The sequence below is a fragment of the Salvelinus fontinalis genome, chromosome 14 (genome assembly GCF_029448725.1).
Source record: "Salvelinus fontinalis isolate EN_2023a chromosome 14, ASM2944872v1, whole genome shotgun sequence".
Lineage (NCBI taxonomy): Eukaryota > Metazoa > Chordata > Actinopteri > Salmoniformes > Salmonidae > Salvelinus > Salvelinus fontinalis.
In genome coordinates this window covers 44094869-44110459 of record NC_074678.1, presented here as the reverse complement: position 1 = coordinate 44110459, position 15591 = coordinate 44094869, and the positions used below count along the sequence as shown (strand labels likewise).

At 44.7% G+C, this 15591-nt stretch overlaps 1 protein-coding gene across 5 annotated transcripts in view; it reads left to right on the top strand.

Annotated features, from left to right (window-relative positions):
* The window catches only part of LOC129810942 (cAMP-specific 3',5'-cyclic phosphodiesterase 4D-like), a 121887-nt gene that overhangs the window by 80774 nt on the left and 25522 nt on the right, over positions 1 to 15591 (top strand). For 3 of the 5 annotated variants that reach the window (XM_055861961.1, XM_055861965.1, XM_055861963.1), the window contains exons 2-7: positions 3947 to 4138; positions 4523 to 4564; positions 5202 to 5238; positions 6433 to 6562; positions 8182 to 8294; positions 15339 to 15432. In XM_055861961.1, coding sequence (XP_055717936.1) covers positions 3947 to 4138; positions 4523 to 4564; positions 5202 to 5238; positions 6433 to 6562; positions 8182 to 8294; positions 15339 to 15432 — 608 coding nt within the window. Of the gene's footprint in view, positions 1 to 3946; positions 4139 to 4522; positions 4565 to 5201; positions 5239 to 6432; positions 6563 to 8181; positions 8295 to 9061; positions 13163 to 15338; positions 15433 to 15591 lie in introns of those variants that run through there. The other 2 variants (XM_055861962.1, XM_055861964.1) reach the window with 2 other exon arrangements.

Genomic DNA, 15591 nt, shown 5'->3' with positions numbered 1-15591 from the left:
TGCTACGGGTGTCAGGTCGCGCACAATGGGGTGAGAGGTGCAACACTAACATCCCCCTTTCCCAAACCAGGGGGCCCTTTCCCCCCAGTACAAAGATTACGCATCACCAGGAACACACACACCAAAAAAGGTCCACTCCTCTGTTTTCCAACATTCTCTGCCTCCACTCCCTTCTTTCCTGGTGTGTAAGGGCTGCGGGAACTTCCCCGAGACAAACACACACACTTTGATTGTCATAGGTCGGCGAGGCCCCCGGAGCTGGTTCTCACGCCACTCGGAAAGAAAACAGAAGGGGGATTGGACTATTTATTAGCTAAAAGCGGTATTTGGGTAACGACCTTTGTCTGAATGACACAGATCTGAATGCTTCTTGGAGTTTCCTCTGAATCACTAGTCACTAGTAACCCCTACCCCCTACCTCCTTGTACAAATTACCTCGACTAACCTGTACCCCCTGTATATAGCCTCGTTATTGTTATTTTATTGTGTTACTTCTTCTTCGTTTTTTACTTTAGTTTATTTGGTAAACAGTTTCTTAACTCTTTCTTGAACTGCACTGTTGGTAAAGGGCTTGTAAGTAAGAATTTCAAGGTAAGGTCAACACTTGTTGTATTCAGCGCATGTGACAAATAAAGTTTGATTTCATTTGAATCCTGAGGGGGGCTTATCCTTTTATCCAGGAACTAATGGATTTGCTCTTTTTCCCACAATTGAAGAGGAAAGGAAACATGGAGGATTATCTTTGTGTTTGTGGAGATCAGATGACGTTTCGATATCACCGTTCCTGTTCAGTATAAGATAGTCATTTAGTGATTAGTCTGCACCAAATGTTTGTGTGTGTGCGTGTGTATATGTGCCAGTGGTCTCCTCGGGAGAAACCCCAGAAGGGTGCGTGCCACAGTGGGATACAGGGAGGCCTGTATCCCACTGTGCCACCATAATAGAGATGATTGACTCGAAGGTTTATTCAGTGGAGTGGCACAATTGGTTTAATGCTTTTGTGTCAAGTAACTACATGATACGTATCCTCCATGTTGAGTGTAGTGTCTGTGTAACACTTTTTTTTGTCACACTTAACACACTTATCCAGAGCAATTAGGGTTAAGTACCTTGCTCAAGGGCACATCGGACCTAGTTAGCTCGGGGATTCGAACCAACAACCTTTCGGTTACTGGCCCAACCTCTATACCGCTAGGCTACCACCCAGTCCACAAACTCATCTTACCTGTTCTCTGGCTGACATTTAAGATGCATGCACTTTAAATTGCTCTGTGCTCTCAATAGAGACACTGGTGTGCTGGGGAACATGCACTGACTGGCACAGTGATGAGTTATATTTCTGTCTCCAGTAGATGGTGCTACCTGACACTCAGAAGCCCATTCTGTTTCCAGTATTTTTTATTTAACTAGGCAAGTCAGTTAAAAACAACTTTTTTTTTTTTTTTTTTACAATGAGGGTCTACCCCAGCCAAACCCTCCCATGACCCAGACAATTGTGCACCGCCTTATGGCACTCCTGATCACGGCCGGTTGTGATACAGCCTGGGATCGAACCAGGGTCTGCAGTGATGCCTCTAGCGCTGAGATGCAGTGCCTTAGACCGCTGCGCCACTCGGGAGCCCACTAGAGGGAACTAACAGTATGAATACCACTGTTTATGGACACTTGTCCTCCCACTCAGTCTGATAATCCCAGGTTTTTCCTAGTGGCATTTCTTGAACTTTGCCCAGGTGGTTTTCTTGGGAAAATATGCGCCTTCATCTACCGCACTGTATTGCTTCTGGAAGTAGAAGTGAGTGGGAGCGTTGTTGAGAAGAGAAGCCGCCTGCAGCTGGGAAGGAGATAGCCACAGTCCATAAGTGTACTCTGATATCTCCAAGCCTCAGGCTCTGATAGTTTACTCAAACATTAACATTTCATGTGAATGACGTGGATTTCAGTTCTAATGGGCGAGTTTTGTTTCACGTGTGAGTGTTTTTGGAGTTATTTTGGATAGAGCTATTCATAGCTGCTGACGCCATTGGCATCGTGATTGATGACATCCCACCATCAGAGCTGGCCCAAATCGCTCCGAGGGGACGGACGCATCTTTGAAAATTAGATAAAGGGAAGGGTGAGAAAAAGGGAGTGAAGGGAGGAGGAGAGGTGGGGTAATAAGGCAAGCCCCTCCCCCTGGGGCTCTCCCCACCAATCAGGGAGGAAAGGAAGGACGAGAGGTTGGGTACTAAGGCAAGCCCTGGCACTGATGCTTTTATACTGCAGCTCCTCCCCCTGGGACTCTCCTCACCAATCAGGTGGAGCTTGTTAAAACGCTGCATTGAGCCGTCGAAATGCAAACCTATCTTTCACTCTCTCTCTCTGTTGCTCTCTCTCTCTCTCTCTCTCTCTCTCTCTCTCTCTCTCTGTTGCTCTCTCTCTCTCTGTTGCTCTCTCTCTCTCTTTCTCTCTCTCTCTCTCTCTCTCTCTCTCTCTCTTGATCTCTCCCTCTCATTGTTTCTGATTAATGATGTCAGTCACTGCCTGAGTATGGTGCAGGTTTGTTTTAAATGTTAATTTAGGCAAAATACTGAGCCTCGTTGTATTTAGGGTGCATACGACACAACACACCCCATACAAAAGCATGCAGGTTCGACTGCTGTTGTGAGAGGAGTGAAATGCACTCGTACATCCACAGGTGGTTGTTGCAGGTGCCTCGAGGACATTCAGCAATAGTTTAACTCAAAAGAAATTTGCACGCCACACAGTGCTGGGAAATAATCACTTGTTTGTCGAAAGCATGACAAAAAAATCTGCAGCGCTTTCTATTCATTATGTGTTGAACTTGAAGTCGAGTGAAAGTGTATCTACCGTATGGGGTGAGGGTTTCAGCCTAACGTAATTACATGAGACTCCAGCCAGGGGAGGCATGCCGTATGTTTCAGGCTATGTATAGCCCTCTCGCATGTACCTCCATCAATGATAGAGGGCTATTCTTAGAACCACTCTCTCCAACTCCACCTCAGCCTGACCTTGCAGCTGCCGCCTGTATACCGTGGCACCGCCCTGGAACAACTCCGCTTCTGGAGTTCGATTGGACAAAGGAGAGTCACACAGGTCAGACGCACGGTCACGTATTCCTACCAAAGAGCCTAAAGGAGGAGGATATTGTAGTATTTTAACTTTGTAAGCATTCACCTGCCGACTGCGGTATATGTAAAGTCCCTGTTGTATTGGATATACTTTGCTCATGCAGAGCCTGTGGTTGATTGGTAACAATTCCGGCTCTTGACACATACTGTAGCTTAGATGACTTCCTTCCAGAGACTGGGGTTCAATCCCCACATCCAGCATTCCCGCTGTATCTCCCACTTGCCTTTCTCCCCCTCTGATCTCCTAACTGAACGTCTAATTGCATCCTCAAAATATGAAGAGGAGTTCCCCTGTCCCATCAAACAGTCAGCCCTATTATGAGATTGGATGGCTATGGACTGATCACCCTGACATTTTGGGGTCAGGGTCTGGCTGCAGAGGTGGAGAGGTGCCAGCAGCACCATTTGTTTTAGTGCTGCCCAGGGCCCTGACAGAGGCGGAAGACTTTGGCACTGCTGACGTACGTGGTGAAGTCAGTGCTGACACTAGCGTGATTGCGTTCAAATAAATGGTGTGGGGGTTGTAGGGAATGGCTGCTGCTCGAGGCCTGCTATCACTAGGTCAGCTCTTTTCTATTCTCAATATACTGTGTATTAGCTATGAGGCAGGCAGAGATTGGTCAGTGCTGTTTTTTTGATGACGATAACTACAATGATGATTTCGGATTGAAGATTCACACATTTTCGGACTTCCATACCTCTGTCATCACACTGGACAGAATAAAGGAAGGGACAATGACACCTTGTCTTCCTGCTCCGCTTCTCCAGACACCTATTCACATGAATCGTCCCTTCTCTCTCTCTTCTCTCACCCTAAGTTTTGATGTGGAGAATGGGCTGCCGGTGGGACGCAGCCCTCTGGACCCCCAGGCCAGCCCCAGCTCCGGCCTGGTCCTGCAGGCCAACTACCCCCACAGCCAGCGCCGCGAGTCCTTCCTCTACCGCTCCGACTCAGACTTCGACCTCTCACCAAAAGCCATGTCCCGCAACTCCTCCATGGCCAGTGAGCTGTAAGTACCATTGGACCAAAGTGATGCATGACCCTCCTAACCTTACCTCTTCTCCAGGCCCTTTTCTTTTCCCACTCTCTCTCTCTCTCTCGCTCACTCGCTCACTCTTTCTGAATTGTTTTTTCTGACCTTCTGTCTCTCTTTTTGCTGTTGATGCTCTCCCCCCACCCTTGATGTTTCACTAACCAATACATGTCTACTCTCTTATATTTATACTGTCATAGCTAACCCTTCAACTATGATTCCCGCAGAGGTCCCTAAAAACGTAACCTTCCTGTCTCGTATTGTTGATGTTTGTTTCTGGAGATCGGAGGCCATGTCACAGTCTGTTTACCCATGTCAAGTCTAGCTTAGTCACTGGACTCTCGCTCTATGTCTTTAAAGGGAAGAGGGCTTGAAGCACTGGGAAGTCGGTTGGCTGCCGCGGTGAGAGATGCGTGTGACACATTTTTTCTATTTAACTTCCCCTTTAAGGACCCACTGCGTTTGCAGGTTTCAGACACTTCCTGCCCTCACAAACCCCTTAACCCCTCCACACACCCCCATCCACCTCCTGCCCCAACACGTAACCTTTAACCCCCCAGCCCATACATGCACACATCCCTCACCCCCTTTTCCTCCCGAACCATCCCAAAAGAAAAACCCCACAGGCCTTGCATCTCAGTTGAGCCTGCTGCTGTTTGTGTGCTGCATGGATAGCCTGAGGCCTATAATCTTAACAGTAAGGCTCGACCACAAGACCACACATTATGTGCATGATAATGCCCCCAGAGCACAGTTTCAAAGGATTTTGTTTGTTTTTCTCACAGTTCTCACAGTCAGTTGTGTGCATGTCACTTGTTTCCTCTCCATGTGTCCAATGTGTTAACTGAAATAGGATATATGGGTGTTCAGGCTGCATTTAGGACGCCCATTGCTTTACACTCAGGGCGTACCATAGAGCCCCAGTATACAGTATATTATATCAATATTGCCCTTGTAAGATGGTGATATTCTGTTCTTCACCTATTTGTTGAAGATGTAGTATCTAACCCAATGTTTTTGTTTTCTTCTGTCCGTTTAGACATGGAGAAGACATGATTGTGACACCATTTGCACAGGTCAGTGCTATGTTCATGCGTTTTCTCTTTAAGTGTGTGGCAATATTGTGTGCAGTACAGTGAGCCAGCCTTCTGTACTTCTTGCGTGGAAAATCATATTATGCACAGTGCTGTCTTGGTGGTGTTTTAAGAGGTAGGGCGCCATTCATTACACACAAACACAAACACATGAAATACTTTATTTGAATCCACAAAGCACATTACAGTCGGGAAGGATTCAAACATTTCAAAGGTCTGAACACACGGGCCTACTTTAACGTAGCTGTGACGACATCTGTGTGCCAGCGATACTCTTCCAACCCAGACCACTGGCTTTTGCTGCAATAACCCATCTGCACGTAGTGCGTGTCATTGTGTGTCACAACTCAACTAGGGTTACAAAACAAGTGAGGTGTCTAATATTGACGTGCGTCGAAGCAGAGCCGGACAGATGTCAAATCTTCAAGGGTTTGGAAAGGAGAGATCTTTTATGGGCCGACTGCCTCCACGATTTTTCACCTGGGTGACATTTTGAACTCGGAGGAGTCTTGAGTTCCAACATGAAGGCACACGAAGTACCTGAGACAGGTGTTTGGGGATGTTTTGTACCCCTGCACATCTTCAGTGTCTCACTAGAGCTCACGTGTGTGGTAGGTGTATAATACCTGAGTGGCGGCAGGTAGCTTAGCGGTAAAGAGTGTTGGGCCAGTAACCAAAAGGTCGCTGGTTTGAATCCCCAAGCTGACTAGGTGAAAAAGCTGCCGATGTGCCCTTGAGCAAGGCACTTAACCCTAATTTCTCCTGTAAGTCGCTTCGGATAAGAGCGTCTGCTAAATTACTAAAATGTACAATTATGTACGACCTGCACATGCCAAAGACAGCGCCATTAGCCTGGTCCCAGTACTTTTTGTGCAGTATAGCCAACTGGTCATTGTCACGATAGGTGCAGGCTATACAGCCCAAACAGATCTGGCACCAGGCTACAGAGCCATAGGCAGAGTTTGATCAACTACCCTTTATGTTGGCATCAAAATTCCAAAACCGTAACATTCTGATTTTCATTTGATTGTCTTGGGACAGACATAGCTCCCATTAAAAATCGAAAAACCCAAACGAAATCTTATGTTTTAGAAAATCCGGATATTGTGCGTAGAATATCATGGACATAATGCATCATACCACTAAATCAGTGTCCCTTTCACCCCCTCTCTTTAGGTGCTCGCCAGTCTCCGAACAGTCAGAAGCAACTTTGCCGTCATAACTCATCTGCAGGATCGGCCCAACAGGCGGCCGTCAGGCAGCAACCCTCCCTCAATGCCTACTCATACCAAGCCAAGCATACCAGGTCAGTAGGTTACGCATCTGATCATAGCTCTTACATTACTTCACAACAATTGGCTTTGTTGTTCCCTAGTGTCTGCTGCACTCTGTGAAAAGAATAAGTTCATAAGAACTGAAAATACAGCTTACGATCAAACTGTAAGATTGGTTTGATGTTACTGCTATAATTGCAAGTATTGCTTATCTGTCAGCTTTCACGTTGGTAAGAGCAGTGCAGTGAGAATGCAAAGATGTAAGGAGACATACAGAAAAATATCTGTCTCTATATCCATCCTTTTGTGGGGGGGGGGGGGGGGGGGTTGACAAATGTAGACACTGGTCCTATCTTCTATGGCAATCCAAAATGTCATAGCTCGATACAAGTACTCAGGAGGATATTTGTAGTATTTGAAGCTGCCATGGTTTGAGAATTTGTTTTCACTGCTAACAAACCTGACAAAATATGCAATAAATGTCTAGACAATTAATTGTGTAGTCTCTGGTTTGAAATGGAGCCGTACAGTCTGATGCCAGATAACTGAACACAGGGGTCAGTGCCACATTCTGTGGGACTAGGGTCAAATAAAGAGAAAGTGATCACGCCTGCATAGCCGTGGGAAGTAGGGGTGCAGAGGGTGCCCCCTGAAAGATCTGATTAATAGAAAATATAAAAAAAATGTAAGGAAATGTTTTTTTCACAAAAGTAGTACACTGGGCATTTACTACTCCTGTATTAGCGGACCGATATAGACGTTTGTAGCGGGCAAAAAATGTTTTTAGCATCTCAGCTTTGGGAAAGAAAAATGTTTTTAAGATCATTAAAACAGTTATCTTGTAGGGGTCAACAGTTGGAATTGTAAGAGTTGTTGCCCTGTCCCTTTCTCTGTGGTCATCATTCTAATGGAATCCAGAAAGAACAAAACTCAGTCCTCAAACATTTACATCAAAATGTGCAAAGTTATGGGGAAAAGACCAAAACATCCACATCAAATTAAATTTCTTGATCAAATAACACGGAAAACAATCACTTTTTGTTCAGTATTAATTTACCATCCTTACAAACCACTAATTGTAAATGTATATTACTGTATTGTACATATGCTGGTCATCTAGGTTTGTACCTGTAGACTTTCCCTCACCATGATGAAAAACAATGTACAATACAGTAATTGAGTACATTGAGACATCAAGTGGTTTGTGATGATGTGGCTTAGTTGGTAGAGCATGGCGCTTGGAACAGTAGGGTTTTGGGTTTGATTCCCACTGGGGGACCAATATGAACAAGTATGAAAATGTATGCACTCACTACTGTAAATTGTTCCGGATAAGAGTATCTACTAAAATGGAAAAGGAATGAATATACCATTTGCAAAGTACTGTATTTCAAGAAACTGGAAAACATAAGCTATATGAAGCAGGTATTATCAGATTAACAGTTTTCTACAGATAATTATCAGACTCAAATTACAAATGCTGGTAAACACTGAAATACAATACATTTAGTTAAAACATTTTCACCAAAAGCCATGTCCCGCAACTCCTCCATGGCCAAAGGATCTGGGGCTCAGTCTAGACTAGGACCTGGATGGTCTCTGGTGGTCTCGCTCAGGGCTTTAACAGCATAATGACCTTTGACCCCCTCAGAGGAGCCCTACCAGAAGCTGGCCATAGAGACACTGGAGGAGCTGGACTGGTGTCTGGACCAGCTGGAGACCCTGCAGACCTGTCACTCAGTCAGCGAGATGGCTTCCAACAAGGTGAGCTGTGTTGCATTTGAACGGAGCCTCATCTACAGTAACAACCTGGGAATGATTGCTTAAAGCAGTGGTATTCAAACTTTTTCAGCAGGGACCCTATTTTGTTCCCCAAGAATTTCTCGCGACCCCACCCCACCCCACCCCAAATCTGATGACACAACCGTAAAATTGGTAAATTTAGATTTTTACATCAACATATAACCTTCAATTCATTGCATTTGAATCAAAATGAAAAGAAACCATTAAATACATTTTTACTCAATAAAATAGTTTTTCTTTTCAAATTATCTTTCTCAAAAACATTTGTATATTATCCCATACAATAACGTGACCCCACTGTACTTCCCCCGTGAACCCACTAAAGGTCGCAAACCCAACTTTGAATACCATTGCCTTTCATCTCTCTCATCAGTATCACATTGCCCTGTGTTCATGTCGATCAAATGTCTTATGTTTAAGATTTACAAAGTGATGTTATTCTTTACCTGTACAGTATATTAGATTGGAGAATTCAGTTCCGGGTGTAGCATATGCTGTTTTCCTTAATGCATCAAGACAGTGGTTGATTGAAGTGATATGATGCTTTTGTTCGCTATGCCATCTCAATAGCTTTTGAAAATGGCACAGTATACAGTGTATTCGGAGAGTTTTCAGACCCCTTGACTTTTTCCATATTTTGTTACATTACAGCCTTATTCTAAAATGGATTAAACTATTATTTTTCCTCATCAATCTACACACAATACACCATAATAACAAAGCGAAAACAGGTATTTAGAATTTTTGCAAATGTATTAAAAATAAAAGTATTCAAACTCTTTGCTATGAGAATCGAAATTGAGCTCAGGTGCATCCTGTTTCCATTGATCATCCTTGAGATTTTCTACAACTTGAGGTCCCACAGTTGACAGTGCATGTCAGAGCAAAAACCAAGCCATGAGGTCGAAGGAATTGTCCGTGCAGCTCCGAGACAGGATTGTGTCGAGGCACAGATCTGGGGAAGGGTACCAAAACTTTTCTGCAGCATTGAAGGTCCTCAAGAACACAGTGGCCTCCATTTTTAAATGGAGGAAGTTTGGAACCACAAAGACTCTTCCTAGAGCTGGCCCCCCAGCCAAACTGAGCTCAGGGAGGTGACCAAGAACCCGATGGTCACTCTGACAGAGCTCCAGATTTCTTCTGTGGAGATGGGAGAACCCTCCAGAAGGACAACCATCACAATCAGGCCTTTATGGTAGAGTGGTGAAACGGAAGCCAGTCCTCAGTAAAAGGCACATGACAGCCCTCTTGGAGCCAAAAGGCACCTAAAGGACTCAGACCATAAAAAACAAGATTATCTGGTCTGATGAAACCAAGATGGAGCGTCACGTCTGGCGTCACGTCTGGAGGCAACCTGGCACCATCCCTACAGTGAATCATGGTGGTGGTAGCACCTTGCTGTGAGGATGTTTTTCAGCGGCAGGGACTGGGAGACTAGTCAGGATCGAGGGAAAGATGAACGGAGTAAAGTACTGAGAGATCCTTGATGAAAACCTGCTCCAAAGCTCTGACTGGGGCGAAGGTTCGCCTTCCAACAGGACAACGACCCTAAGCACACAGCCAAGACAACGCAGGAGTGGCTTTGGGACAAGTCTCTGAATGTCCTTGAGTGGCCCAGCCAGAGCCCGGACTTGAACCCGATCTAACATGCCTAGATAGACCTGAAAATAGCTGTGCAGTGACGCTCCCCATCCAACCTGACAGAGCTTGAGAGGATCTGCAGAGAAAAATGTGAGAAACTCCCCAAATACAGGTGTGCCAAGCTTGTATCGTCATACCTAAGACTCGAGGCTGTAATCACTGCCAAAGGTGTTAAAACAAAGTACTGAGTAAAGGGTCTGAATACTTATGTAAATGTGATATTTAAGTTTGATACATTTGCTAAAATTTCTAAAAACCTGTTTTTGCTTTGTCATTATGGGGTATTGTGCATAGATTTAATCCATTTTAGAATAAGGCTGTAACGTAACAACATTTTTAAAAAGTCAAGGGGTCTGAATACATTCTGAATGCACTGTAACAGCTGGAATGCCAAGATCAAGGAAATGTCTGAAATACATAATAATAATAATAGATGTGTAGATTTGTAGAGCAATTTTCTGTTCTGGGTGGAAGATCTTCCACAGTCATCCACAGAGGGAGGTGGAAGTCCAACGGGTCACAACATATGTCTGATCCACTCTCCATGCGCACCTTCCTCACCCGCACCATCCATTTCTCTTCCAACTGAGGCCCAGATGAAGAGTGGAGGCCCAGATGAAATGTTGAGCTGGGGGGAAACGATGGTCAGATCCAGGGGGGAAACTAGTCAGAAGTCAGGACACCTTTTCATCCCCAGTTGTAGACTCCTTGGTAAACTCCTCCGAAAAACATGTAGCACCCACCTGCGTGAAGCCATGCAGCCACTAAGCTTAAGGCGCTTGAAGCTCACTACAGTCAACACTACAGTCAACACTACAGTCCACCTTGAAATAAACCATTGTTTGAAAACTTTAGGGATCCTCTGCCATGTTCAACAGTCTCCAAGCCTGTCATCTTGTTGTTTCAAATGAAAACAGTTAGATGGCTAGATAGCTAAATAGCTAGCTTCTCAGTTCAGTTGGTTAAATTACTGACTTCCCAGTCTTGCACTGCTGTGGATCAATATATAAATACAACATGCAACAATTTCAAAGATTTTACTGAGTTACAGTTCATATAAGGAAATCAGTCAATTGAAATACATTCATTAGGCCCTAATCTATGGATTTCACATGACTGGGAATACAGATATGCATCTTTGGTCACAGATATCTTAAAAAAAAAAAAGGTAGGGGAGTTGATCAGAAATCCAGTCATATCAGGGTGTGACCACCATTTGCAGTGCGACACATCTCCTTCGCATTGAGTTGATCAGGCTGTTGATTGTGGCCTGTGGAATGTTTTTTGACTCCTCTTCAATGGCTTTGCGAAGTTGCTGGATATTGGCAGGAACTGGAACATGCCATCGTACAGGTCGATCCAGAGCATCCCTAACATGCTCAATGGGTGACATGTCTGATGAATATGTAGGCCATGGAAGAACTGGGAAATGTTCAGCTCCCAGAAATTGTGTACAGATCCTTGTGACATGGGGCCGGCCGTGCATTATCATGCTGAAACATGAGGTGATGGCAGTGGATGAATGGCACGACAATGGGCCTCAGGATTTTGTCACGGTATCTCTGTGCATTAAAATTGCCATCGATAAAATACAATTGTGTTCGTTATCCGTAGCTTATGCCTGCCCATACCATAACCCCACCGCCACCTTGGGGCACTCTGTTGACATCAGCAATACGCTCGCCCACACAACGACATACATATGGTCTGCAGTTGTGAGGCCGGATGGATGTACTGCCAATTTTTCTAAAATGACGTTGGAGGCAGCTTATAGTAGAGAAATTAACATTACATTCTCTGGCCGTCAGCATGCCAATTGCACGCTCTATCAAAACTTGAGACATCTGTGGCATTGTGTTGTGTGCCAAAATTGCACATTTTAGAGTGGCCTTTTTATAGTCCCCAGCACAAGGTGCACCTTTCTAATGATCATGGTGTTTAATCAGCTTCTTGATATGCCACACCTGTCAGGTGGATGGATTATCTTGGCAAATGAGAAATGCTCACTAACAGGGATGTAAATACATTTGTGCACAACATTTTTGAGAAATAAGCTTTTTGTGCATATGGAACATTTCTGGGATATTTTATTTCAGCTCATGAAACATGGGACCAACACTTACATGTTGCATTTATATTCTGGTTTAGTGTATATACAATCAAAACTTAATTAGCTAACAAATTGAATATTTGTTTAAAAAAAATGCTGTCCAGAAACACCTACATCTATTAAAATATGTACAATATTGACAGAGCTTTCTGCATATGCGACCTCGCGGCGCCATGGCAACCACAGATTCACAGATATGACCACTTATTATTTGGACCCTCCACCAAGTAGGTCGGTTCTTGTTGCGTTGCAGTATTTACATTTTTACAGATGTAGGCAGTTGAACTGCTGCTGCATTCTCCCTCTGCTTAATATTTGGGCATACAAAGAGCATTGGGCTGATGCACACGCCCTCCCATTCAGACACAAACACACACCAACACATACCAACACTACTTCCAATTGAAGGAGTTAACCAGTCGCATGGATTCCCATCCCTTCTTTCCACTCCACTCCTCCTGGATGCATTATGTATCCCCCTCTCTCTCTCAGCCGCCACCTCTCACACTCCCCTCCCCTTTACACCCACAACCAATCAGATCCCTCGCATCCCTCCAGCCTCTGTAGCTGATTGGCAAGGGGGCACCGCGCATGTAGGCAGTTCAAGGGGAGATACACACAGGGAGGGAGAGACTTTCCTCGCTCATACTCTCCCCATCCCTCCCTCCCTCTATCCTTCCTCTCGGTCTCTGTGTTTACATTGAGAGTGTGATGGTGGATGAAAGAGCAGCAGTCAGCCATGCGCTCTGGTGTCCTGCACCTAGCTGGACTGTCTGTCCCGTTGCCCTGCACCGCCTGTCCCCCATGTCCCCTCTGTGCCCTCTGTCCTCTTTACTCAGCTCAGGGCTACGGGCACACCTCGTCTTTGGCTGACGACTGTTAGATCTTTTCCCCTCTTTCAATCTCGGACCTACGGACTGTCAGGTTGTGACGGAACTGTAGACCCATAGAATCTGCTACTGGATTTTATTCATCCGAGTTGGTTTTTACTGCTCACTCGTCTTTGTTTTTGATTCAACATGTGTCCACTGGGTTGCCCGAAGTCACTTTGTTCTCTGTGTCTTGGACACTCATACAGGTGAGTGCACGGAAATGTGTGTGGGCTCAAGGTGTAAGGGTGTCAGAATTTCATTTTCTGTTATTGCATTGCAATCTTCTTAATGTGTCTGCATGTTTTTGGATGTATCTGTGTTTTAGCATATTATGTCAGTGAGATGGTATACTACAAAAGTATGTGGACACCTGTTTGTTGAACATCTCATTCCAAAATCATGGGTATTCATATGGAGTTGATCCCCCCTTTGCTGCTATAACAGCCTCCACTCTTCTGGGAAGGCTTTCCACTAGATGTTGGAACATTGCTGCATGGACTTTCTTTCATTCAGCCACAAGAGCATTAGTGAGGTCAGGTATTGATGTCAGGCGATTAGGCCTAGCTCGCAGTTGGCGTTCCAATTCATCGCAAACGTGTTCGATGGGATCAGGGCTCTGTGCAGGCCAGTCAAGTTCTTCTACACTGATCTCGACAAACATGGGGTCAGGGCTCTGTGCAGCCCAGACAAGTTCTTCCAAACCGATCTCGACAAACCATTTCTGTATGGACCTCACTTTGTGTATAGGGGCATTGTCATGCTGAAACAGGAAAGGGCCTTCCCCAAACTGTTGCCACAAAGTTGGAAGCACAGAATCATCTAGAATGCCATTCTATGCTGCAGCGTTAAGATTTCCCTTCACTGGAACTAAGGGGCCCAAACCATGAAAAACAGCCCCAGACTATTATTCCTCACCCACCAAACTTTACAGTTGTCACTATTTATTGGGGCAGGTAGCGTTCTCCTGGCATCCGCCAAACCCAGATTCGTCCGTTGGACTGCCAGATGGTGAAGCGTGATTCATCACTCCAGAGAACCCGTTTCCACTGCTCCAGAGTTCAGTGGCAGAGAGCTTTACACGCCAGTCGACGCTTGGCATTACGCGTGGCGAGCTTCGGCTTGTGTGCGGCTCCTCGGCCACAAAACCCATTTCATAAAGCTCCTAACAAATCAGGAACTGATTCCAAACTGACTTGTTGGAAAGGTGGCGTCCTATGACGGTGCCACGTTGAAAGTCACTGAGCTTTTCAGTAATGGCTGTGTGCTCAATTTTATACACCGTAACAAATAGCCGAATCCACTCATTTGAATGGGTGTCCACATACTTTTGTCTACGTAGTGTATAAAACTGCCTATTATTGTCTAGACAAGTTATCACATATTGTGTGTGTACACCTCTGTGTGTACACACATGCCTGTTTCCCTGTGAGTACACTACACGTTCCGTCCTGTATGTCTCAGTGTGTGTGTGTACATGCACCGTCTCCTTTAAAACCATATGGTGGATTGTATGGCTGGCGTTGTGCGCTCCGCCATCTCGTACCCACGTGATTACATAATGGACTGAGCCCAGCTGAAGACGTTGTGCCCTACCCTCCCTTCCCAATGCCCTGCGCTCACTCTCAATGAACCACTCACTGAGCACGGCTGCCTCTGTGTACCATGATTCACCATGGCAACCACATCGCTCTGGTTAAAAAAGAATGTCCCCCTTCTTTCTGTCTGGACTCTGTGCTGCACTGTCTGCTAATGATATGGCTATATTTCCCTGGTTTGTCCATTTATCCCCATTCATGGAACGACTGTGTCCCTGCAGATGGAAAATACCAATAGAGCTAATTCAGCTAAACATGGTGCAATATTTGTTGTGCATGTGTTTATTAGTATGAAATAAACAACAACAACAACAACTAAATGTGTGATGCACTGAATAGACTTGGAGTTTGTATGAGGTTGTGTCATGATAGTTAATGATTCATTTTCTGGTCTTATTGATATAATTGTGTCTTACTTGACTACTATTAGTCTATTGATATCTAATTTCACACATTTATTTTGATGTGATCAAGGAAATCACTACTGTCATTTGATTTACTTGTTAGTTACTCCAGACACTTAAATGTGTGGTGTAAAAAAATCACACCAAACATCATGTAAAATATTTTGGGGGCCATTTTGAACTCTCATTTTGTTTAATTAATTTATCATTTCACAAGTTGTTTATGCAAAAAGAGATAAGTCAGTCATCCACATTAAAGTGTGTGAAGAACTCTAATGCTGGTACACTTGTTCTACTGAGGCATTTTCTACTTTCCACACTGTACTGTATGTCCATGTATGAACTTGTGTCACTTATGCCTGGTGTTTGATCTTGCCCCCCAGTTCAAAAGGATGCTGAACAGAGAGCTCACCCAGTTGTCAGAAACCAGCCGGTCAGGAAACCAAGTCTCAGAGTTTATCGCCAACACTTTCCTAGGTGAGTGACAACAGCGCTCCTGAATGGCTCCTGAACATGCATTAAAATGGCCACGCAAGGTATTTATTTTGACTCTACTGACAAATAGGAATTGATGTAAAGCATTCATCCTGCTCAAATTCTGTTACATAATACAATATTTATTTGCTTTATAAGGCG